The 26,679-nt window shown below is 40.3% G+C and overlaps 1 protein-coding gene across 1 annotated transcript in view; it reads left to right on the plus strand.

Moving 5' to 3' along the window:
- The first annotated feature begins 1,028 nt into the window (after positions 1–1,028).
- Positions 1,029–26,679, plus strand: part of LOC121192353 (oxysterol-binding protein-related protein 10) — a 97,057-nt gene continuing 71,406 nt past the window's right edge. The window contains exons 1-5 of the mRNA XM_041054008.1: positions 1,029–1,591; positions 10,624–10,799; positions 19,033–19,112; positions 21,765–21,833; positions 26,053–26,250. Of these exons, the coding sequence (XP_040909942.1) occupies positions 1,317–1,591; positions 10,624–10,799; positions 19,033–19,112; positions 21,765–21,833; positions 26,053–26,250 (798 nt within the window). The 5' untranslated portion in view covers positions 1,029–1,316. The remainder of the gene's footprint in view (positions 1,592–10,623; positions 10,800–19,032; positions 19,113–21,764; positions 21,834–26,052; positions 26,251–26,679) is intronic.

Consider the following 26,679-nt stretch of genomic DNA (forward strand, 5'->3'; position numbering starts at 1 on the left):
TTGGTAAATCCATTTTCTATCATTTCTATACATATGAAATTGATACTTGTTAACAAAGGCCTCAGAGTCATGACCTCTCATAATGAAATGCAGCTGACCTGGGCCTGACTCTCCGCACAAGCTTTTAACAAACCACTGACTCTGTTTCCCAAGGATTTTTTTTTTAGTCTCTTGTATTGATCTTTGCTTTGTGGCTGCCTCAGCTGACAGGCAGGAGGAATCTATCCGTGCTCTTTTAAGTGTCCTGTGGAGATTCATCGAGGCATGCCTTCGATTGTTCAGCGCAATCTCGGCCTCTTCTTAATAGCCTGCAGTGCTCTTCGGCCTGGTCTTCATTAACGTGTCCTTTTCATCCTGATTGTCATGGTGGTTTTGTGTGCGAGTGCATATGTGAATAGGTTACATAATACTGTGGTGAAATACTCAACAGTATATATTGAACAGTTACAGGGACATGTAACTCTTCTCTGTCCGAAAGACACGGAGCTCCCAAATTTTAAATATAAAGTCTAATATGTTTTATCTCATGAATGTAAAACAAAAAATAATCAAGCCTGATCTCTACTGAGCCTAAGCATATTCTGTGCTTAGGCACAATGGTGCTTGGAGCTAAGTTTAGTTGGTATATCTTCATCCCACTTCCATTTACTTCAAGCAAACGCAGATTGGCCAGACAAACGAATGTTGCGCTGTTCACTATAAAAAAATTAAAAATAGAAATAATTACCTATATAAATGTAAATATTATGTTTTGCCGCCATTTTGCCGCCATCACAAAATAGCGTAAAGTCTGGTTGTGTCTCAGCCTCAAACATGAGTCATCTAAGGCTTTTTCTGCTGGCACTATTTTTTTCCCCCTTTTCATTTCATTTTATTTATTTTTTTTCTTGATACTTTTTTTTATTTTGGTATGATGATGTGTATAATAGGACTGCACTGTAATATCCGGGGGCAGGTCCAGAGTGGAGTGGGAGTGTCTGCGCTCTGCTCTCGCTTCCTACCAGGAAAACGCTGGAGGAGACCCAGAGTGCCACACAGCCGCGCACTGCAGAGGAGCGAGCAGGACACAAACACCATCGCTGAGGAATATGTCAGCCTTCTCACGCACTGACGGACGCTTAAACCACCGGCGCAGCGCAGTCAATGCATATCCACTGCCTCCGCTTTAGTTCCGCAGACATACATCGCCCTGTTTCACACTTATGCTCTTCTGAAACCTTCCCTGCTGCTGCTGCTTCTGGTCCATCCCTGTCCCCTCCTTCCCTCTCTCTCCTCCTCCTCCTCCTCCCCTCGCTCACCGCCGTCCCGTCGCCAGGATGGACAAGACGCTCTGCAGTCCGCATCCCGGGGCCAACAAAACCAACTCTCCCTCCACGGACCGCGGGAACTCGTCGGCGCGGAAGCCCGGCGGCCGGAGCGGGTCGCACAGCCCCGGCTCCGGCTCCCTGGGCGGCCTGACCGGAGCGGGAGGCAGCCGGGGAGCTGTGCTGGGGAACAGCATGAATTTGCAGCAGCAGCAGCAGGCGCGCAAGAGGCAGCTGGAAGGAGTGCTGAGCAAATACACCAACCTGATCCAAGGCTGGCAGAACAGGTGAGCACGGAGTTTGTTGGACGGGGTGGGGGTGTTATAGACACGATTCACTTTCAGGTGTCTGTGGCCTCGTGTTGTTATTTGCCTCGTCCACGTTGCACTTTTACCACCACGTCACTGTGAGTGAGGGAAGGGAGGGGGGTGAGGGGGTGAGGGGGGGTGAGGAGGTTTAAATCCAAACCTTTCCCGCAGGCTCGTAGGCCTTCTAATGAACTATTTTGCGGACCAGTTTTTTAGTCGAGCAAACACTAATATTTACAGATTCAGATAACAGTGTTTACATAGACTCCTTCGTTAAATCCAGTGTTGTGGTTTTGTGTTTAGAGTTGAAACAGCGGTTATTTGGATGACATCGTTTGCTTAAGTCATTCTTTGAGTAGAAGTAGTACAAATTAACTGGCTCTGGCTTCTCAAATGTGAATACTTTTTTTTTTTGTCATATATAACTATAATTTGGTCTTTGAACTGTTTGGAAAGTTATGAACGACAGTTTTCACTGTTTTTTTTTTAACACGTTAAAGACAGTTGACCGAGAAAGTAATAGATAGATTATCTTGTAATGAAAGTAATAATCAGTTGCTGCCTTAGTTGTATTGGATTGCATTTTGACTGTCATAGCAGTAGTCAGAACATTAGACGCACATTTCAGTATTGTGCACCGCAGTAGGCTATAGGGCTGCAGCAAACCATTATTTTCATTATTGATTTGATCTTGATGATTATTATCTTGAATGAATCAGTTCTTTGCTTTGTCTATAAAATGTCAGAAAATTGTGAACAAAAAAAAAAAACAAAACTTGTGTTATCACATTTCTAAAGCTGGAAACAGCGACTGATGTTTTTTGTTTCTAGAATAATGAAATGATTAAATGATTATTTGATTATCAAAATAGTTACTAATTGATTTATCGACTAATCGTTGGAGCTTTAAACTACTGCTCACAATTTTTTAATATCGAAATTTAAACCTGCAAGAACAGATTTTTCTTGGCCACTCGCAGACAAGTTGCGAAAAAAACTTGACATGTCTCCTTTTATGTTGATATGGAAGATAATTAAACAGTTACATATTCACACATTCAGCTGTAATGGAGAAACATCAGTGCTCATTTGGAGTTGTATTTCTGGTCACCTGATGATTGTAAGTTTTAATGATGATTTAAGTTTTGGTCTCTACCAAATCCTGAGCAAAATCTTAGGCATATCTGCTACATGCTCCATCTGTTCACCAGCTAGACTCTTAACTGTCTATCTGCTGTTTGCTGCTGAATGTGCAGCATATAGTCGTTTGTTTTCTTTTTTGTTTTTGAACATTTTATCTGAAAACAGCTGCCTGCTATGGCTGAAATGGCTCAATGAGAGCAGAGAGAGTGAACCAAAATGGTTAAGATGGGGTTGAACAGCTAAAGAGCTGAGGCGAGTTTGCCTGTCGCGATTTCCGATTGAGTCTTCAACTGTTTTGTCTGAGCGACAGTTCAAAGCCTTCAGGTGTTTGATTAAGTATCACATAAGACAAAGAAAAGCAGCAAGTTTTCACAAATGAGAAGCTCGAACTAAGGAGTGTTTTGTATTTTTTCTCAAAAAAGTATTGAAACAATTAATTGACTATCAAAATGGTAGCCAGTTTTTGGACTAATGGATTCATTGACTAATTACAGGTGTACCTAATAAAATGGTAACTTAGCCTACAGGATATTTATACACGTTCACCCTCCACTGTGTGCTGCCTATTGCAGGCTGTTTATGTGCCTCCGTTTATTTTATTGCTTCAAACAGATATTACCTGTGGTTGTCTGAAATTCTGTTGCTCATGAAGCATTGCAGCTGCTCTCATAATGAAATCCAGAATATCTCAACGACAACTGTCGAGATCACAGAGGTGCATTATTGTGCGACTATACCTCATGTAGCATTTATGGTTTCGCTCCCCACCCTGTCCGATTTACTCGACTCAGACACCAAAAGACAAATACTGAGAGAGTTTATATGAGAAGCTATGAGTGAGTTTTTAAATGTTTTTAATTTAAAGATATTACTCTAAACTTCAATTGTTGTTGTGAGCCACATACAAAACATCTGGTTGTGGTTTGGCGTCTTTTAGAGGAATAGAAATTTTCTTGCAAATTTCCTCTATGCTTCTGAACTCCTGGACAGTTGACATGAATTGTGCAGGATTTCTGCTCTGCAGCTGTAGTGTGATTTGGGAATAAACTAAAGTTCTTTTTTTTAAAAATGCATATACACACAAAAATAACTGATGTATAGTGTCTCGCTATAGTGGTGCTGCAGGGAAGAGGGAAGCTGAGACTGTGATGTATATGATCTGGGATGGAAGCCAGTGTATGTGAGAGGGGAGGGGTAGGGAGGCGGAGGTGGAGAGAACGAACGGCTGCTCCGTGCTCTCCTATTAAACCGACTGGCAGATGATGATACCCTGAACTGGATCTACTGGAGATGCACCCACAGGAAGACCTGGGTAAAAAAGACACACACATTCATTTCAAAGAGGAAAAAGTAAGGTGGTATAGATCAAAAGAAATCTAAGTTGTGTCTAATGTTCATGTGGGATCTGTCATTTGCAGTATATTCTGTATGTAAACAACAACTGTGCGGGGTGTTTTGAGCAGGATTGGTGGATTCTTAGTGATGGTTCCTCTCCCGTTTCAGTTTCAAAGTGCCTAAAGGCAAAGGTCTTTCTTTCAAGGAGAGATTCTTTACAGTTCATTGACCTGAGTCGGAGCCGTGAACTCGAGCTGGAGTAAATGTGTGTGTGTTCTTGAACAGCATCAGAAAACTTTAATAATCAAACTCATAACGTGTTGTCTTAACATGTCTTATGGCCTAGTTCAGTAATGAAAGCAGGTTTCAGTGCTGTGTTTTCAATTGCAGAAGTTTTGTGTACCTGTGTTCACATACTGTGTAATCCAGTTTTCCATTAGACCCTGAGGTTGTGAGTGTTTTTACCTGAGGTGGACAGAGAAGTGTAAAAAAAAAAACCCATTAGAGGAAGGAGAGAGAAGAATCTGGACAATCCATCCTTTGCCAGGTTGGATTCAGCATGTACAGAGTGTTAATATCTCTAAGTGCCTACAACTTTTAAATATAGAAACATTTGAGGGAGGAGAGGCTGTGTGTGGTAGAAGATGGTGCTGGAGTAATTACAGTTGTCGGTCACGTTCCAGTATTTGTCACGTGGAGGAACACATTGTGTGCGTTTGGCAGGTGGTGTCGTGGTGGGCAGCAGACCTGAGTGGAGCTAATTCTGCCACTGTGTGGGTGGCCATGTGTCAGTGAGAAGTGCTGCTATGTTGTGTAGTGTAGGTGCTGCGTGTGTTTGCGTCAGAGAAGATGTGCTAGGTTGCCATTTTTTTGTTTCTATACGCACACATACGCCGGTATACATACCACAATTCAGCTCAGTTTAAAAGTCAGGACATATTGTGCCTTTGATTTTGATCATCCTGTTTTTAAGTTTTATGGGGTTTTATTTGGCATTTTGCCTTCATTTCACAGCAGCATGAGAGACACAGACAGAGAACAAAAGTATAAAGTCAAACCGCTGAGGTTTTGGTTATGTTGGAGGTGCCCTAACCACTAGGTCACCAGGGTGTAGCAGCTGTTCTGTTCTTAATCTGTCTGTTGAGAGTCCTCCGAATTTATGAAATCACAATACAAAAAAAATAAAATGCAAAGTGCAGACACTCACAGTTTTCTTGTGTGATGAGGGATTATAAGTAACATTTCAGGTGCACTGATTTATCATTTTAACTCAAAATAAAGTATATCACCAGTGTTTGCAGTGGTATAGCTAAGTTGCACTGTTCCCAGATTTCTCAAAATGCAATAAACTGGAATTACACTTCAACCCTCTTAACCTTAACACCCCAACAAGTCTTCGCTCTTAAGCAGTCCTTAGAAGAAGTGAAATCCAGCCAAAATGTCATAATTCTCAGATTCAATACTTAAATTGGTCCTATCAAAGGTACAAGTACATGAGCACACATGCAGAGACACACACACACCCACACACCCGCACACACACTCAATCTGTGACTGTTGTCATGTATGAATACTTGAGAGTCTAATTCAGAAATAATGAGTCGACTCTGCAGCCTCTAGGCTCCCAGACCAAACAATTAGGTCGCGCACACGCATTCACTCGCAAACAAAACACGTTTAATGCATCTGGAGCGATGGGAAAAGATCCTGGCAAAGCTTCTGATCTTTTATTACAGGTACAAGCACAGTTGTATGTCTGACAATGTTAATGCAAAATACACCCGTTGGAAGATATTGTGACTTTAATGTAACGCTGTTTACAATACAGAACCACATGTGTAAATGAATGGCATGAGCTTGTCATATATAGAGTGTGATAATTCATGTTGAAGTTGTTTTTGCTGGTGAAGCAGTGCAGAGATTTTTGGTTGCTCAAAGCTGGTTTCCAGGGTGATGATGGTGGACTTATTTTCAAAAAGCAAAACAAGAAAAAAAAAAAAGACCTCTGCCTCATTATTTATTTTCAAACCTCAGTAGCAAATGAGGCCCAGCATTCAACTTTTCTTGCAGGAGATACTGCGGTTGTTAGTTTTTAATCTGGTTTTCATCTACTTAACCTGATGACTGTTTGTGCATCGTATGGAGGTATTCCAACATTTGCATGCAGATCACAGAATACTAAACATTCAGAGCTCTCTCAGTCTCCTTGTACAATATGAGGGTATGAGTATGTCTTTTCTAAATTTATGACTTCCTAAGTGGTCAGCAGGGTGGGGAGTACATTGTGAGGGATGATGCAGATGTGCTCAGTGGAAAGGAGCACTGCTGTGCTTCTCTGATCAAAGCTGTGAGTTGGGGTTATGCGCTTCTGGTGGGTGTCTCTGTCGCAGAGAAGAGGAAGAAAACTTAGGGTGTTAGCTTGGTGTCAGTTTTTTTTTTCTTTTTTTTGCTGGTAGCTGCAAAATAAAGTTTTTACTAGAAGTTGAAAAAACAATCTGAAATGAAGGTTCACATTTTCATTTGTTTTGGAGCTTTTGGTCATATCCCACGTCTTCATCAGCGGCTAAGTTTGCTCAGTTTAGGTCGAACTATAAATGTTCAAACTTAGGCTTGATATGGTTGAAAGCTCCAGAACAAGCAATTAAGCGCGTGGACATTGAGATTGTTTTGTCAGCTGCTGCTTGGCTCATATTTTGCAGCACTTTGATCGAAGCTCAGACTTGATCCTGCATTAGCAATATTTTTGGATGTTAACATTGAATTACAGGTCTTTATGTGTACACTCGCTTCTGAGGAACAGACACCTGGCCCAGTGCTCGAGCTGGACGGGGTCCAAGTCATGCTCCGTTGAAACAGGAGGAGGAAGGTCTTGTTTTACTGCCATGTATTAATATGTCTCTCCAAATGAATCCAAGTATAGTCAGTATCATTGTGTAAAAGATTTAGGTATTTATTATTAAGGTATTTATTTGGTCTTAATCTTCTGTGTATATATAGTTCAGTTAACTACAGAATGCTTTATTGTTAGTGAAGGAGGTGAAAACAAGAATTTTAGCTACGTCTATAAATTCGTCTTTGAAGCATATTAATCATTTCGTAAATTAGTTTCTCAGACTTTACATTTGTTCTGTGGATATTATTGTTATACTGCCGCTCTCTTTGACCATGACTGCTTGCTAATTGGTGGATCATCATGCTGCTGCCACCTCTTTCTGTTAGGGTCCATTTGGGTCTATTTAGGTTCACTCTCACTGTGCTCAGCGTCCCCCCTTCAGATCTCAGATGACATCTTAGGTGACATCTCAGGCCTGTGTTTCCTTAAGTTTACTTTGGTGTTTTTTGCCCCAAATTGGTAAAAAACAAACAAATATAATTTAACCCCTTTGACACTACCTTGTTACGCATTTTATTACAGAGCAGATATCAGCCACATCTTCTGCCTGTAACCAGTGCAGTTTACTACTTTTCTCCTGCTCTGATGTTCCTCTGAGCATTTTTGAGAGTTAACTGCCAAAAGAGCAGGGAGGAGATGCAAATTCTGCTGACAAGCTTTTTCCTGCAGCATCAATGTTAATGCCATTAGGAAATGGCAGTGTTTCTGTTGATGTGGACAAACGTGCTTGAATAAGCTCTTTTCACAGTGTTATTATTGTTATGGTGGTGATTTATTTGAATGATATCAGCAAAAACGTATCAGTATTAGAAAGGCCTTTGTTGTTACAGATGTCTGTTTTTGAGTGGATGAGTGATTACATGTCAGAGCTGTAACCCAGGGATAGTTTTTGATGAAAAATCAGACAAGCCACTTCTATCTGTACAGACAGGGTTGAAAATGTGCCTGAATTTGTTCTAATTCTATATTAGACCAGTTAAGGGTGTAAAATCATGATATGCTCCACCACCTACAAGCACTACAAACCCAGACAACAAATCATTGATATCTACTCTGCCATTTAGCATTATAATAGGAAATTGATCTGCAGTATTTTTTTTTTATCAATGAAATGGCACCAAAAAATGGCAGTCACAAGTTCATATAGCCCAAGATGTAGTCTTTAGTAGTTATGTTTTAACACAACTCTGTTAAAAAGTCACAAGGAGCTGCAACCTTTTGATGGTCATGTAGTTTTTGGAGTTTTGTATTTTTGTATGCAGTTGTGAGATTAGATAAGCATTAGGTTAGATATGCAGACAGGAATATGTTGACTAAATTAAGTTCACTATGTTCAGTTTTACTCGACAACTTGACACCTTGAAACACGTTCACTGGAACTGATATTAAATTTGCTGTTCCAGGTGAGAACAAGTGCAGTGATGCTGCTGCCAAACTCTGTTGTTCCATCATTATATTTCATTTGGCCCAGTTTGCTGCAGCCTCATGTTTCCAAAGGTTCAAAGTTCACCCTGAGCCCAGAGAGCCTGCGGCCTTGCAGATCGGGTAATGCCAGCACTGCTCTGACACTAGAGGCTGAATGTAAAGCTCAAGGTTTGTTATCCAGCACCATCCATCATGTTAAAGGTCTGCATTGTGGTTTAGCTGCAGAGGCATGAGTGCCTGGAGGGGTCAACGGAAAAAGCCTCAGCTCAGCTGCTTGAACAGGGGATAAAACTTCATAGACAGTACACAATGTGTGTGTGTGTGTGAGAGAGAGAGAGAAAAAGAGAGGGCTGGATAAAAACCGACGCAGGCAGATTGTTCCCTGGTTGGCTGTGGTGGACATAAATCACCAGCTCTCCTGATGGAAGGGGGCAAGACCATGAATGGGGATCAATTTTCAGACAGCAGTATTCACTGCATCCTCTCCAGGGAACTCTAGAGGGTTCATGGGAAAATGCCTACAGTAACGTGAAGGATGCAGTCAGAGAGTTCTTTGTCTGGATGTAGCTGGTGGTGATGATGAACTGTATTGGATTATACTGACAGGTTTTTCTATCATTTCTGTCCCCATTTATATCAATAGGTACAGTAAGAGTATCAATAAGAGGCTAAATAACAGAAACACTGCTCAGTATAATGGAGTACAACCTTCTTGGTTGTGCAGATCTGGTGTCTTTCTTTGGTCAGACAAAACTAGCAATATGAAGGTGTCAGAGCTACATCTATTGGCTGATTAATTGCTTTAGCTGATTGTCAGGGAATTAATAATCTTGGCAGATTCATTGATCATAAAAATAATTGTTAGCTGCAGCTGTAGAGGACATACCTTTGGACTTTAGGAAACCGTAACAGATTTTTTTTGTACCATTTTCTGCCGTTCTGTCAGTTACTTGAGAGAATATTTGGCATACTAAAGTGTATTTCTGGCCGTGAATTTGTAGGACATAATATGTTTTTACAGACAAACAACAAGCCTGCTGGGATGGTATTACAGATGAAAAGAAGTAAGCGGCAGTGGTAGTGTGTGAGTCTAAAGCACGAGGGCAGATTGAAGTCCCCTGTTGTTGCCGTACTTTGAAATCTGTGAGACATCTATTAAAAAATTGCACATGAGAGATACTGGGGTGGACAGGTGACACCTTGCATCCTCTTCAATTATCACATACAACCATGATGTGGCGATAGGCCAAAGCAACACTCTGTGTCTGTGCTCAGAACAAAAGCTGCTCGATAAAGGCCTGATCAATACTGTAGCTTCTGTAATTGTGGATGGAAAGAGAACATTGATTGTTAAAATGGTGAATCTTGGGGAAGGGAGGGCGGTACAGGGCTGTGCGCTGAACCGGAAGACATGGACAAAGATAACTGCTTTTACCTCTGGCCATGCCACGCATGGAAAGGTTAGCTAAAACCACCCAGTGCCACTCTGGCCTGTGTTGAACTGCAGAACCAAAACAAAGTGTTAAGCAGAGCAGACAGGTTGGTTTCTTGAATGTCATACACAATCCTTTCTGGCCACAGGAAATGAAATGTGTCTACCCTTGTGTCATGTGTATGTGTGTGTCTCGTGTGCCTGGCTTTGAGTCTTCCAGCCCGCGATAAACGAGGCAAAGATTCAATTACGCAGTGATTGAATGTGATTCATTAATCACAAAGGGGAAAATGTGGGGTTTAATTTCCACGCCTCGAGCTGTGGGCTTTGCTGAAGATGACCACACTAATCGCTACCTTGAGCAATTTGGAATCGGGCTTGCTGGCTTGATGTTGGTGAAAGCAGGTCTTAATGTGCACAGGGGGGTATTTCTAACGAATCTTGCATGAACATAGCTGCGGTAAATAATATCCTGCAGGCTTCGTTGCATGGGAGGTGAGACATTTAGAAGTGTTTTGTGTTTTTATGGCAGCTCTCTTTGGCCTCATCTCACCCTCATTCATAGCCCTCCTCCTCGTTTTTCTTTCTCTCTCTCTACATCCAGGAAAGTTTGTGCAACAGGAAAATTAAAAAAAATAAAAAGTTTTACCAGTAAACAAGATAATGAAAGCATAAAACAAAATGATGATAGCATTAACTGTGCTTCCCTCTCTCACCTTCTTTCCCTCTGGTTCATTTCTTTCTTAACCTCCCTCTCTCTGTCCCTGTTTTCCATCCATGCAGGTACTTTGTGTTAGATCCAGAGTTGGGACAGCTGCAGTACTTTGTCAACGAGCAGGGAAAAAACCAGAAGCCCCGTGGGTCCCTGCCCCTGATTGGTGCCTCTGTAACCCCGAGCGACGAGGCTCCACACATGTTCATTGTAAACTCTGTCAATGGAGAGCTGTACAAACTCAGAGGTATGACTTCATGGTGGCCTCAGGCTGCCCGTATATGGTTAAAGTACAAACAGTGAATGAGTGGCGTGTGTGTTTTACACTGGAGTCAGCAGGAGTGCAGTGTACATTCTCTGGAGTTATGAATGAAATTTTGTTTTGTTTTACTTTTAAAGCTGCTTTAATCAATACTTTTAAATTAACAATCAATGAAATTATTATATTTAATTGGAGAGGTGTCTCTTGTAGTGGTGAAACAACAATTACCATTTCAGCTTATTTTAATTGATTTACATCAATTTTAGTTTAAAGTTTCTCTTCATGCAGATGAATTACTTTTTACTTCTAGAGATCTTGAATCAATTTGGAAAAATCCTGGGATATAAGTTAAATTTACAGAAGAGAAGAACTTTTCCCTTTAAATTTTGAAGCAGATGCACTTCCTTCTAGCCTATTTCTGAGGGTCCGAGATGGCTTTAAATACTTGGTTATTGAGGTCACTTGCTCTTTCTCTAACTACTTTTACAAAAAACTTCACTGCTCTTCTTAATAAGTTTGTACAGAACATGAATTGTTGGGCCGCCTTACCATTATTATTAGCAAGGAGCATTAACCTAATTAAAATGACAGTGTTGCCAAAGTTTTTATGTCTCTTCCAAAACATCCCCATTCTAATTAAAAAAATCTTTTTTTAAAAACACAATAAAAGTATTATCCTTTTCATATGGGGGAATAAATCTCCAAAGACCAAAGTGCTCGGGAGGTCTGGTGTTGCCTAATTTCCTTTTTTTTTTACTGGGCACACAACATTCAGAAGTTAATTTACTGGTTCAAAGACACACCAACTGCAGGAACGGCAGACTGGATGCAATTAGAGTCTCATCATGCCAACACCAATTGGGCTCAGCATTATGTGTAGCTTTGCCCCTTCAGAGCAATAATTTGAGTTTAAATATAACAGTTAATCTCTCAATAAGAGTATGGGCACAGTTTAGAGGACATTACCCCCCATTAAGTCAAATCACATGTTCATTCACTTCTGTACAGAAGCTGCATTTACTTTGTGGTTTAATAAAGGGATTAGAACAATCCACAGTCTATACATAGAAGGCATATTTACATCTTTCTCTAAATTATCTCAAATTTATGATTTACATAAGAACCATTTCTTTCATTACCTACAGATCAGAAGCTTTGTACAAAAGACATTTAATTAATTTCTAGATAAATCCATAAAATCACGTCAGTCGTATCCTTGAATTGAATTCAGGCCGTAAAAGACTGATATCCCAGATTTATGAGCTTATTAATAGCATCAATCCACATTCCACTGAAATTTAAAATGGCCTGAGGTGACCAGTGGGACTCTGTTTTAGAATTGGTCCACACATCATCTGCATTCGCTTAATACAACTGGAAGTGGTGCACAGAGTTCATTTAACTAATGCTAGATTGGCAAAGACTTACCCAAACATCGAGTTGTTATGCCCTCAATGTAGAGGTCAGCCAGCAGACTTAATGTACATGTTCTGTCTGTGTGCTAGTCTCTCCACCTTTTGGATAAGTATTTATAAAGCTTTTAGTGAGATGTTTGGAATCCAGTTTCACCCTGACTCAGTCTGTGTCCTCTTTGGTTTAACATTAAAGGAATCCCATGTTCTCTTACCAAATAAAGTCTATGTGGTCATAGCTTTCACTGTATTCCTTGCGAGATGTTTGATCATTTTAAAATGGAATCAAATCGCTCCTCCGCCCTTTTCTCTTTGGTTCAAAGATGCTATGTTTTTCTTGAAGCTATAAAAAACTGAATACACACTCAAAGGGTCCTCTCAAAGCTTTGTTGAGATATGGAGGCTCTTTTTGGATTTTTATGACTCTCTGCAGGATCCCATATTTCAGCAGTGAGCATCCCTCTTCTTTTTTTCCTATTCTTCCTTTTGTTTGAGTAATTAATGCAATTATTTGATTATCATATTTTTGAGTAGGTGACTTCAAGTCAAATATATGTGTTTTGTATCTGCTACTCTTGTGGAACAAGATAGAAATATAATTAGAAAAAAGGCAAAATAATAAGTACCTGCACACAAGATAAACTGATAACTGATGAAAAATAATGGCAGCCCTAACTTCAAAATAATTTTAAGACCCTTTGTTAAGTGCTTACTTTGCTGCCAGAGGTAAAACTGTATTGTAGCGTTTAATCCAGCGAGTATATTAATTCTTCGATTTTTCGGAATATTTGCTATTCAAGGAACAACACCGAATGCCTGAGTAGCAAATCCAGTCAAGGAATCATATTTCTGAGGCCAGACTGTGCACCAAAGTGAACTATCTCTTTAAGAGCCAGTGCCAGACAAAGAGACTGTAGCTGGTCTCTGTGCTGAAGGCCTGTGCTTTCAGTGACCTGTATCCACTGATGCAAGAGAGACTCCTTTTTACTGTTGCTCCACTTGAGCCTCTGGAATGTCCCCTTCCACTCTCTAGGGGGAGGATATCAGAATAACTTGGCCTATATTCCCCGAATAACTCAAGTGATCCATGTGTGTTGAGCTAAGAGGAAACAATAACCCTACACAGAGGAAGAAGTTGGGCTGAGAAGCTTAGAAACAGAGGTAATTCCATTTCCAATGCCTCAGGAAGAGTCAAGAAATATCGAGAAAGTTGTTGAGTGATAAAAGAGATTTTTTGCTAGGGCTCAGCCAAACAAAACCCGACCGTGTTTTGATGCTTAGCTGGTGCAGAGACCGACAAGTACTCCAACAACCAAAAACAACCTTCAAAACATTCTTACTACCTGAAAATAATTACAGCAGAATAGCAACATTTGTACTAAAAAAACTTCAATTTGAGTGAACAGCAGGGGACAAACTGGCTCACATGTGAGTCCTCAACAGTCTTTGATTAAGATTAGCTGCTATGCTCAGATGTAGTTACCATGGGAACCCCTTAAAAGCCTACCTTGAGGGGGGGGGGGGAGTAACTTTAAGGTTCAGACAGGAGTAATTTTCCAGTTTTTCAGGCTTAGCTTGTGAGTTACATATCGTCTTACAGATGGTCTGTGTCCAAAGGTTTAAATGCCACCTTTATTCTCAGGTTGATGCCTTTTCACAAGAAGGGTTCGAGCAAATTTCCTTAGCGCTGACTGGTGTAAGAAGATACTGTATGCACAGAATCTGTAGCTAATGCAAAGACTACCTCGAGGCAAGGGTATAGATATGTCCACCTCACCTTTACAATTTCAGTTTGATTCATTCACTAAAAGACCACTAAATCGAGTCCTCTGTCTGTCCAGCTGCCAAAATCCTGATGGGAGAAGGTCTGTTGATCTCAACACTTAATAATGTTTCTCTATAAATGCTAAAATGTCTAATCTGATCCATCTTACATGTGACGCCTAACACCGCTATAAAGTAGCCTGAGGGTTTTTCTGGCTCTAGACCAAAGGAGCTCAGTGTGATTAGCTAGAGCAGAGGAATATAAAGGAGTATTTCATTATTGGATATAGGGAGACTGCAGGGCCTTGTGTTTTGCTGCTGTGCAAAGGTGAAGAGCAGCGGGAATTTAATCATGTCTGAATGCTCGGATGGCAAATTAAGCTATTTATCATACGACGTCTCAGTGAGACAGTCAGCCAGTGACAGGGTCGCGTTGTGTTCAGCAGAGCTGATTAAGATGCCTGACACAATCTTTACTGTGCATCAGGACAATTAAAACACAGTATTTTACTAGTGTTTTGATGCAGAAATCTGTCCTCATGATTGATTATTATAAACAGCAAACTATTTGTATGGTTTCCTGCTATGACCCCTTTTAGGTGTGGACTTGACATTTTCGGCTGATGTGATTATCCACAGCAACTTTCTGTAAGCGAGCAGTCAGGGGTTTATTGTCTTGCTTGTCTGTTAACAGTTACCACCTATATAAATTTTACAGCAAGCTACAAACATCAAAGCATTCTCTTAATGTATTTTGGGAAAGAGTTGGACATTTTGGATACGCTTTTTTCCCTTCTTTCCCAAGAGTCAGATGAAGAAGACTGATACTGTTCCCACATTTGTATGTCAAACATGGACTTAGAGCCAGGATATATCTGTTCCTTTTAGTAAATCAGTAGCTAGTTGTAATTTAATATTCATAACATACATTTTGAGTTTTTTTTAATGTAAGAGTTTTAATGGGAACCACATTTTTGGCTAACATCATGTACCTCACTACATTTAAACCACATCAGGAGCAAAACAAATTTCCAAAAGCATCAAAAACAAGTGGAAATTCTTTATTTTTCCAGATAAAACAATCACATCTGATGATGTGCTCTCTAAAAAGGTCAAATTTTTTTCTGAAATCCATTAAGTTTACAAATATGTGGAGAGCACTCATTTTTCTTTATATTCATTAGTAGCAATATTTCACTCACAAGCATGGACGTCTTTGGCTCGGACTTCCTTTGCTATACCTTTCATACTAATGAAATAAAATATCAGTAAAGTAGCACCTACTCTACTTAAATATGACATTGAAGTCTCCCTTTGCTATACTGCATAAAAGATAAAAATGAACCGCGTGGCAGGGTGCAGCAGTCTGGTGACGAGTGAATAAAAGCTATTCAAAGGCAATTAAACATTAAGTTAAACCAGAAATTACAGCAAATTTTCTTTTGGCATATAATATAGGGTTATTGCCTTAGTAAGAATAATCACAGGGATCAAACTTCATCATGTCGTTTTGACGGGGAAGGGCTGGTTATTGTAATTGCTGGGCCACTCGTCTATCCTCTGTAGTCCCTGTCTGCCTGCCCATTTTCATGAAAAAAACATTTTAATTGCCCCGCTCATAATATCTATCACCACTTTAATCAAGTCCAATAGCTGGTCAAAGCATTAATTCTCAGACTTACCATTATCATAACCAATAACATCTTTCACAATGCTGTAATTAAAACGGGTGTAATTAGATCATGACGGTGGTGCTATGATTGACTGGGCTGGTTCCTCTCTCTCTCACTCAGTAACGTTCGGATATCGTTCAGCCATCTCTCTGGGAGAGATACTGCCATTTAAATAAGATGCACAGACCAGGACGGGTGTCTATTTTTGCTCATTTTAAATGGGCAGACAGGCCAGCTTCTCGTATCATTGTTAGTCGCCTTGGTTTCCAGTGCAAACCCAGTGCATTCATCAAAGGAATAGAACTGTCAGCACGTCACCCCAAAATCTCTTGTGACACAAAACCAGCTTTGAATTTTTCATCAGCATCATAGTATTCTCTCTGAATGAGAACAGTACGTCCTGCTCTTAGCTAAGTAATGTGTACGTTGCTTGCATCACCATATGAACAGGTGCATATTAGCATAGCCACGCTGGCTGCTCTGCTCAAAACAGACAACTAATTATCTTTAATCACAGGCAGGCTTGTGCACATCACAGAGATAAATAAGAAATTTAGATGCTCGCTCACTCTCAGGGTAAGTGGTCCCTTTTTGAGTGAGTGATTTCTGTGGATGATGACAACAAGAAGAAAGTTGGAAGGTTGTTAGTGGATTTTTTTTTTTTTTGCAGAAAGACAGCTTGTTACAGGTGTTTCTGTATGAATACTCTGTTCTCCCCCACCCCCCGGCGAGGCGAGCAGCCACTCCCAGTAGGAGAGCACATCTCGAATGCAGCACTTGTCAAGTGTGTCGTCTCATTTTCTCAGAGTTGCTTCTTCACTTAAAGAGGTCGAGGTGTTCTCATGACTGTGGCAGATGTTGGCAGTGCAAGTGATTGACAAGTGCAAATTGAATTCTCCGTACGCTGAAATAACCCCACACACATTCAAAGATTTTCTGTGGATTCAAATTTGGAAAATCAGGAGAAAAGCAGTGGATTAAAGGGTTTAGTATGCTTTTTATGAACCAGGCTATCTGGACACGTGAGGTTCACAAATTCTTGAGGATAATGTTACACACACTTGGGCAGCCTCCCTTGAAAGCAATCATGGTGCTGTATACATAAAAAAGTGACAGAGGGTGTTTCACATCTTCACACACCTGGCTGAACGAAAAATATTTCGTTCCTTGGTGGAAATGTCTTCCACATTTGACTGTCTCTGATTCTGACTGTTCTGGCTCACTGAACAGAAAACATCAAGGGAGCCAAATGTAGTTGTTTGGATCTGAATGAAGCCTGATGTGTTTGGTAGACCTGTAAATAAGTGCTGTTTTCCTGTTTTATCCACTCCCACAGTCTTGTGTCTTGGGCCTTATGTGCACATTCAGGACTCAGGGTTATGCCAGTCCTATTTTGTGCTCTGCCAAGTGCTGCCACGAGCCCTTAATACACCCTCCGATGAAGCACCTGCACAGACTTCACTGATGACTGATCGTAGTGGATGGATGTATTAAAGGACTGCTTCAGATTTTTCCATGTGTATTTTATTTTTTATTTATTTAACAAATATGAAGCTTCAGAACTCTCATTTAAATCAGGTTAAATCAAGTCCTTTTATTGTAAAGGCCCCTCTTTGTAAAGGATAGTAATTGCTACTGTTATGTTAAATATAACAGCTGAAAAAATCGAACATGCACCTGCAGAAGTGGAAACCTGTGGTAAATGATACTAATTCAGGTTTGAGTGATGTTTTAATCTGAAATCAGGTGCAGTCATCTGCAATCTTTCAATCTATTGTTACTCTTTTATGCGTTTGGTGCTCCTGTTGGTGTTGACCTACAGCCTAAACTCCACGTTATCAAAGGCATTGTTCTCAAATAATTAGTCAGCGAAATGGGATCAGAAGGATATTATTTTCCCATCTGACCTGGAGCGGGTCAGCACAAGCAGACAGTCAGCATCTTCTTCAACTGGAGGCCTGCAGCTTGCTGTGTTAGTCATCAAGTCTGGGCTTCAGCTGGCTATTTGTGTTCAGATAGCAGGTCTCTGTGCCAAGGGGAAAACCACAAGCATGCAGAGAGTATCAAGCTGCTTCCTGTGCTTGCTTGCAAATTGGCCAAATGAATTGCTGCCGTTTCTTGAATACTGAATGTTCAATCTAATGTGGAGGAGAAAATGAGAGGGTCAGATGTGATACCAGCCCTCAAGACATCATTCAGAGGGTAACAGGATCCAGTGGTCAGGTAGACTGTCGACGAGTTGAATAATCATTTCGGAGTAAATGAGATCACTTGCATCCCGCAGGTTGTCCTCACTGATACCTCAGTCAGATGTAGCCCTCATTACCTTTTGTCCAAACTTCGGCAATTTTCTTTATTTCTTTTAAACAGATTCAGGCACACACATTTTAAATATAAATAACAGTGATGTAGTGATACTCTGTAGTTAGTTTTTAAAGAAACAGTTGGAGATTTGCAGTTTTTGTGAGTAGCATTTTCGGCAAATAAGTTCATTCATGTTCTTGTTGAGAGTTAGACGAGAAGGTTGATACCACTCTCACGTTTGTACGGTAAATACTGTGTGAGGCTAATATAACCAGCAGTCAGTTAGCTTAGAGTTAGATAGTCGTATTTAGACAGGTTTAACAGTTTATCATTTTTTTTAACTGCTGAGCTTCAGAGTGTGAAGTGTGTGTGTGCGTGTGCATGCGTGCGTGTGCGTGCGTGCATGCGTGCGTGCATGCTCTTGTTCTGGCCTTATATCACTTCCTCTTAGTAAACCATCTTTTGGGTCGAATCACTATTTGCTGTGTTGGTTCAGACTGGTTTAATGTGTTGTTATGATATTGCAGCTAAAGAGCTTTACAGGAGGTTGCAGCAGAAATGAATTTTGTATTTAGAGCTACAAATACCTGATATTTTGTCCCTACCAGGATTTTATTCAGTATTTTGGAAATACTGAGCTCATGAATTCAAGTCACTTCAAAGCCAAACCTCCTCACAGGTTGCTAAAACTCACAAAAATCCTTAGAAATTACAGAAATTGAGCATTTTCTCCTTTCACTTTATTCCTTGCCTTTTGGACACTAAACTAACACTAAAACTTCCTGTTTGTTAAAGTATCGTTTTCACGCCTAAACTCATCTTGTAATCATACGCATCTTCTTCCTCTAGCTGCCGTTTACAGTTCACAGTGCAATAACAGAAAGTGGATGGTAACCATCAGTGGATGTAGAGGCACTTTAATGCAGATGACTTTCCTGTAACTGCATATTGACCTAACTGTGAACTCATGTAAGGATTTATTGGTGATTCCCAGTGTCTTCTGTGTACAGGAAGCAAAGTCCTGTAATTGTATTAATTTTATTTTTGATGTGTGTGTCTTTGCAGCCTCAGACGCCAAAGAGCAGCAGTTCTGGATCAGTCAGCTCCAAGCGTGTGCCAGACGTCACTCTGACAGCAGTGCCAAGGTAAAGCATACACGCACACACTCTGTAACACAGTTGTAAACATGACCCTGGTCCAAGCTCTTGGTGTGTGTTGCTCAGGAAGAGAAGCGAGTGGAAAAAAGCCTTGGACATTCCTGTCCTTTTGTGTGTCTGCTTATAAATGTGACTGTGCCAGTTTCTCATTCAAGTAAACTCAGGTCAGGTTCATGAGTTCAACAGTTTTCCAGGAAAACTTTTTCCACAAGAGCACTTCCTCTACCAGGTGAAAGCCCTCTGTACAGTCCCAGAATGTCCTGGGCTTCTCTTTCTCTCTGTGCTGCTTTTAGCTTTAGTCCACTGGCTTTTAGTGAGTGTGAAGGTGACAGATTTCTTTTTCTTTATGCCTTTTTTTTTAAATCTTAAATGGGATTATCTCCCGTGAGTCTCATTTAACATTCCCTCCAGGGTTTTAAACCTGTGGAAAGATTCTTCTTAAGTAACTCCAATGTTCTTTCTAGGTGTTTTTGGCCCTCGAAAATTATGTTTTTTTCTATGAAGACTTGTACTGACACCCTCACCGACTCCTTTTAAGTTCTAACTTCTCTCATTTAAAAAGTTGAGTGTTTACTAATGGGAGATCTAGGGTCCAGACAAACTAGTTCTTCTGTGTGATTAGTTGTTGCTAAATATTTACTCACAGTAACTGGTAGGTATACGCTAACTGTTGCGTAGCTGCCAAAAGCATCTAAGAGTAAAAGTGAAATCTAATGAAATATGGTCAAAATGTCAGAAAAGGCACTTGATCAGTGCTCTCTCTTTTCTCTCATTCTAAAAGGGTGAATCTAAAACACATATTTCTTCATATATGCATACATATATAAAACAAGTAAAAACATTTACAGATTAATACCAGTTAAGTTTAAAACTAAAACTTTTGTGCTAGCTTGTGATTCTATAATGGCTCTGTTTACATTCTCAATGTTTCATCAGCTTGACCCACTGAAATTACTTGTTTTCTCTATGAGGTCTTGCAGCAGCCTCATGTAGTCTATTAAACATCAAAACCTTGTTTTATCGTGGACATTTGTCATAATATAGTATGGAAAATATCTAGACCTTCTGTATCTTGAATTTCAGAAAGCTGAAATTAGGGTGTGGATTTACCAATTACTTGGTATTTTGGGGTAGATTAATGAACTGAAGCAGATGGTCAAGGCATTTTTAAATATTTTAACATGAAAGCAACAGTACTGAGTCAATTCATAGGGGATTTTGGTCTCAATACACCACATCATTTTCTTTCATGTGCTATTCAGACGTTTCTTTCATTTTCTGAATCACTTTAGTTTTCTTCCCATAATCATAAACAGAGCAAATCCACAGACGCAGACGTTAATAAATATCATCCAAATAAATGCCATGTCTCTGCAGACAACAGTAATGCTTCCTAATTAATAAAATCTTCAGTGTGTCTCTGACTTTGTAAATAAGTGTTTCACTCAAAAAAGAATCTAAAGATAAATAATACATTAAAAAAAATTTTTTTTTAAGTGAGAAATAAGATTAAAAAAAGATTAATTTAAAATGAAAAAATAAGGGACAAAATGCAGCCTCTTCAAACACTGTGCTTCGTCTGCTCGAAGGGAAGGGCTCAGTTTCAAAATGTCATGTGAAACTTCACTGGCTTTTCTATTTCGGGAATATTTTTAGCATTGCCATTGACAGAAGACTTAGCGATTTAGGGAAATGTGGTAGCGAGCTGCTGCTGCTTCATTTAGGGATGAGTGTGTAGCTAAATGCACCTGGTGTCACTGTCCTTTTTATACCTCTGTGGGCTCATTTCTGAAAGATTACTGTGCTGGACGTAGTATAACTACCTTTATCCACATCCACTCTTTTTTTTATATGGGTTTCATGGATTAATATTTGAGCATGTGCATTTTTTGGGGTTTAGCATGGACTTCAAAGGATTAGAAGGTCTGTGTGTGTGTGTGTGTGTTGACTCACTCTGCGGGGTGTATCCCCATTCTCCTGATTCAGTGGAGAATGAGGCTTGTTGTCGGACTCCTTCTGGAGCTCCACTGCGGTTCGTGACAATGTGAAAATCAGCAGCACATGAAGGGGAGAAATAATCCAAACTTTTATTTCTTTGGCAAACTTTTTCTATTAGTTTCACTAAGTTTCACTTTGTACATGGAAGTTGTGAAGGCAGGTTTTTTTCATTGGTCTTTGCCGTGGCCTCGAGTCAACAAGCTGATTGTGTTTTTAGAATTTTTTTTTTTTTTCTATCCTCTTAAGTTCATTTGACTCATTTATATTGAAGCCGTGTGAAGTTTAGATTTCACAACCCTGATGTTCATCATTGTGAAGAAATGCATGACTCACCAGTTTATCAGGAGCATCTGTGCAATCGAATGTGGTTCAGCACAACTAACCTGCTATAAATCCTAGTTTTGTGAAGCTTATAATGTTCTGTTCTTATTAACTTTGTCAGAGAGTTGTCAAATGTGCCGCTCTAGAATCCCCCACAGGTGTTTAAGTGGGTTGAGATCTGGTGACTGTGTAGGCTTGAATAACATCATTCCACTCAGTGACCCTTTGTGCCCTGCACAGATGCAGTTCTGATGGTTATATTTCTTCTCAAAACCGTTGAGGTGTTTCATTTAATTTGTCTGTATGTGTGTTTGATCTCAGGTGAGGAAGCTTAAGGGCTCAGATGAACACCTGAGTGTGGAAAGAGCAGGAGGAGGCCAGGAGGTGCTGGTGAGTCTCCACACACACGACTGCATGCATCCCTGAGCACCTGAGTTTTTCTATATACAAACATAGTTTCACCTTCAAGTGACAGAAGTGAAAAGTCTGTCCACTGATATACATTTTGCTTTTCATGGTGCCTGCTCTTTGCAAAACTACTCTTTCGTGTGTCTTTTTAAACAATTAAATACTACAGCCTTGTTATGGTGCCTCATTGTCGGCTCGCTTATTCAACATGTAGCTCTTCAAAACTTCAAACTGCTGCACAGCTGGGGCTAGGAGAAAGTCCAATTACTCTGCTCAGCCGTGATGAGGGAAGCAGTCAAAAGATGAGAGGAAAATTGGATGTGCAAGGAGAAGTGGGAGGAGGAAGAAGGTTTCTCTCTCTCTTTTTCCTTCTGCCCCGTGGAGCTGAGTGGGCATTTTGTTCCTGTTCGGTGACTGTGGGACATTTCCACAGCAGCAGCTGTTATTACTATACCCACTGCTGTGGTCTAATCCTTCCCTGAGCTGTGCTGTCTGCCACTCGGATCATTATCGCAGCTACTCTGGTGATGAGGCAGCCAGTGGTGGAGGCTCAGCTGCATCTCTGATCACTGGCCGCTTTGGTAGAAAAGGTGTAGCAGGATTTACGTATTACAAAAAAAGACAGGGGTTCATTTTCCCTGTAGGTGTTTATACGAAACTGAGAGGGCACTGACTCATTCTATACTGTTGAATGATACAGGTGCAGTAAATACATGTTTCAAATGTTGTTTAGGTGGGCTTTTATTTTGAAGTTGATGTGGTAGAGGAGCAAATGTGAGGTAGAGTATGTTTTCTCCTTTAAGTATGTAGCACAGTACTTTCCCTGTGTATAGATTGGGCTGGTGGACAAAATAAACAGGTGGATGGAAAAACACGCAATAACAGATACAAAAAAAGAGTGAACAAGAGCAAAAGAACATTAAACAGAAACTGAAACTTAACTATGCTGTTTCATTTTGGTTACTAGCTAAATTAAAAAAGGACAGAAATCTCTCAGCAGCACTTGAACTGGATTTTTACTTCTTTTCATTCATCAAGATGTAAGTGAAGGAAATGTGGATGCAATTAAGGGAATTGTCACGTACCCAGGATGTCTTTGTTGGAAAAAGGTTTGTTGGTGTTGCTGTTTATCGAGAGCTTGCTGCAGGTGTAGAGATGGGGCTGCTCAGTCAGGCAGTGAGCACAGCTGCAGGTTGTCAAGCTGATTAGCAGCCTGATAAATAGGCCTGTAACCATGGGCTTGCTGTTTTGTTGTGAAGCTGAAACTAGGTGCACACGCAATGCCTGACAGGAAGGACACAAAGAGTCAAACTATGGACTTTGAGTTGGACTGGTAATGTTGTTTACTTTCTGCTTGAATGAAGAAAGTTTATGTGTATGCCCCTGTCTCCTCTCTAAGTTTGTCTTTCCTGAGCTTTAAACTCACTTCTGGCTACAGTAGGAATATCGTTATGTGTTGAAATATGGTTGGAATAAAAGGAACTATTTTAGAATAATTTGCTTTGACTTTAATAGAAAATTGAGCATAGCGAGCTCTAAATTCTGTTTCAGAGGCTTTCCCCAATAACAAACCTTTAGGCCTAAAACAGACCAGAGTATTTTCATCTGATAATTCCACAGTAAATGTAGCTGTGTAGGTATTTAAAAACTACTTTCAAAACCGTCTAAGGTTATTACTCTACAGCTAACTGTGTGTAATTAGTACCGTTCCCTGTTGTGTAGAAAATGACAGGTCAGCAGTTGACCGTTGCACCGTCTACCCACGCTGCCTCACAAAGGGCCAAGTCCGCCCACAGTCAAGTGACAGAGCACCTGTGAAGAAGCAAGCATAAGGACTTATTTATTCATACATGCATACATACCCTGAGTCCACTCTGTCAGGGGGCGTACTTTGTTACTTCTTTTGTTTAAAAACTAAAGTCACATCATGGTCCCAACCTACCAATGGACTAAAATTTATGTGACAGTTTTTGCATTAGTTTGTTATCAATAAAACAGTTTAGATTGTCAGGGTAGGATTCACTGGCATGGCATTTGTGCCTTTGCTTAATCAAAGCACTAAGATTGTGAAAAATGATCATTCAATGATTCATAATTTTTGACATATCTAATAGTAACAGGTAACTGCAAGATTCCTGAAAAAGATCTTCCTCTCACAAAAACAAGTGAAACGATCTGCCAGTCCAGTGAGAATGTGTTCTTGTCTTTACTTTTTCTTATTTAAATATACTTATTTCAAGTATGTCCTAAAATCTTTTTTCTTCATTTCCCAATTTCTGATGGATCTTCAGCTTGTTCTGTTAGCTTGCAGCACTTGTATTCTATGTGTTGTTCACACCTCTGCTTGTCTTGCATTTCTGTCCTTCCTTCCATCACTGCCCCTCCTTTCCTTTTCCTCTGAATTTCTCTGGTCGGGCATCTTCTTTTTCCGTTCCAGTTTTTTTTTTTTTTTGAAAAGCTTGGGGGCTCTGTGCCAGTTTTGGAGGACAAAGCATTAGCATGTCTATCCGTTCGCACTGCCGAAACACAGTTCCTTTTCTGCTTACTCACGACTCGCGGCTTAGCTTTTGCACAACAGTGTTCGCTCCTGTAAGCTGATTATTTTCTGCTAAAATGATTACACAAAGACCTACCTACTATAACTCTCTCTGTTTAATGTTAGGATGCATCTAATCGCAAGGTGAATGTTCTTATAGTTATTAACTTGAACACTTGTCTTTTTTTTTTGTCAAAATGTGGTATTTTTGCTGTAAAATGTACTAATAATAAGCAATTATCCCTAATCATATGACATCAGTCATACATGTGATTTCCTGTGTTACCGCAGAGCAAGCCGCATCACTCCAAAAGAACAAATGCTGGTTGTGTTCCTCTCGGTGAGCAGCGCTCTGGGGTGGAAGTTGCTTATTTGATCCATTTTGTTTTCACGGCTGCAGTGGCCAGACCTCTGTGCTCTTCTGGCTGGATAAATCTCTGGTGTCTTGTCTCTCTGCGCTGCTGTAAACTAATGGAGAGTAAAGACAGAAGAGGCAGATACTGGTCTGACATCGCTGCCTGTGTGAGCACAGAGGTCAGCGAACTGAAGAGAAAAGAGTCAAACAGGGAAAGCGCAGGAGGCATCACAATGAAGGATGTAATGTGACTTTTGCTTTGGCACAGAAACAAAACAACAAAAGGGAGGGCTACCTCCTTTATAAAACTCAATTTTTCAAGTCATAAACTTACACACATACGGTTACAGTCCATCAAATTTAGTTGCACCTGTCAGGGTGAAATGTTTTTAAGTAATGAATTCACTGGAGGCGAGTTAATGGGCTCTCTGGAAATTTGTAGATTTTACCCGCTTTATCTTAAACACCCCTGAAAAATCTTGTTTTTGCTGACCTCCATCGTTTAACTTCTTGCCTGGCCACAGTGATGGGCAGGTGTACTCCAGGACCCTCTGACATCACTGTTAGCTGTGACCACACAGGTGAAACACAGGTTTTCAGTCTGATGTTAGGTTGCTCTTTAAGTCAAAAAATTGTGATGTTGTGTAGACACTTTTGTACACTTATGTACCCAAATTGCTCTTTTTCTGGAAAAGTCCCTTAATCCTCCCTATATTTTAAAATGGACTGCTCTATTAACCTATTTGATATTAACAATAATAAAAATACATAATTAGTTTTCCATAAAATGTATTTTCTTTCACAGAATATTGGTAAACAACAGAAATGACACACTCATGGCTAACAGTTAGCCAAGCTACTTTCTTGAAAATAAAAATGTTTTGTAGAAACTGTCTGAAGGTGTCCTCTTTGAGCCATTTCTACCTTTACATTCCATGCCATAGTGTTTGCTGCTAGTTGACCCACTTGGTTCATATAAATTAACATTACATTAACATTGCAGGGAGATTAGAAGTTTAATTTCTAGCCAACAGTCAACCCATTCTGCTCATACTAAAAACACAAAGGGTAAAGAAATGTCTGATTTAAAAACAAAACGTTTTCTATACAAATCTGCTACTGAAGCTTTTTTTGTGGGGAAATAAAAAACTGAGTCCTTACTGAACCTTTTTATGAGAGGATTTTTAAGAGCATGCTCTTGTTATTTCTCTGCCTTTACATTATCACGCTCATAATTTCACGTTTAAAATTCCCACACAACTTTTTCTCTCCCTTTCTGTTCCACCCCCCTCCCTCCATCCCTCCCCCAGGGCTCCTCATCCTCTGGTCGGACCCGTAGCTTCTCCCTTCTCCCCCACCTAACCCCATCTTCATCCCCGGGTTCCCAGAGGCACCTGGGCCTCACGCCCACACCCAGCAACATCGTCACCATAACCCACCACAAATCTCCGGCTGCAGCTCGGCGGGCCAAGAGTCAGTACCCAGGTCGGCTGCTGGAGGTCAAAGAGGTGGGTGTCGATGGAATAATTTTTTAAGCATTGGCTGCTAGACTTGGAATTCAAAGCAGAACTCATGGCAGTAGTTTTTTTATTTTTCTTTTTACCTTTTTCCTTTTAAAGAGGTTGCACAGTGGAGATGGAGTTGCCCAGACAGCATGAAAGGATAATTGTTTTATTACAATTTGGTTCTTATTTTCATAGCTCATTTCTATCACTTATAACATTGTAATCACCATGTTAATGGCTGATATCCGGAACTAACTACTAGAGTGTGATGTGGCCGACAAGGTTAGCTGAGCCAGCGTACTTGTTGCAGAGGTTTGTCCTTTTTTAATAATTTGGACCAAAAACTTCAGCCACAAATCCGCACTGTATTTTGCATGACCTTTGTCTGCCAAGCCTTTGCACTGATCTCTGGTGGGACACTGGTGCAGTGAG

The sequence above is a fragment of the Toxotes jaculatrix genome, chromosome 13 (assembly GCF_017976425.1).
Source record: "Toxotes jaculatrix isolate fToxJac2 chromosome 13, fToxJac2.pri, whole genome shotgun sequence".
NCBI lineage: Eukaryota > Metazoa > Chordata > Actinopteri > Toxotidae > Toxotes > Toxotes jaculatrix.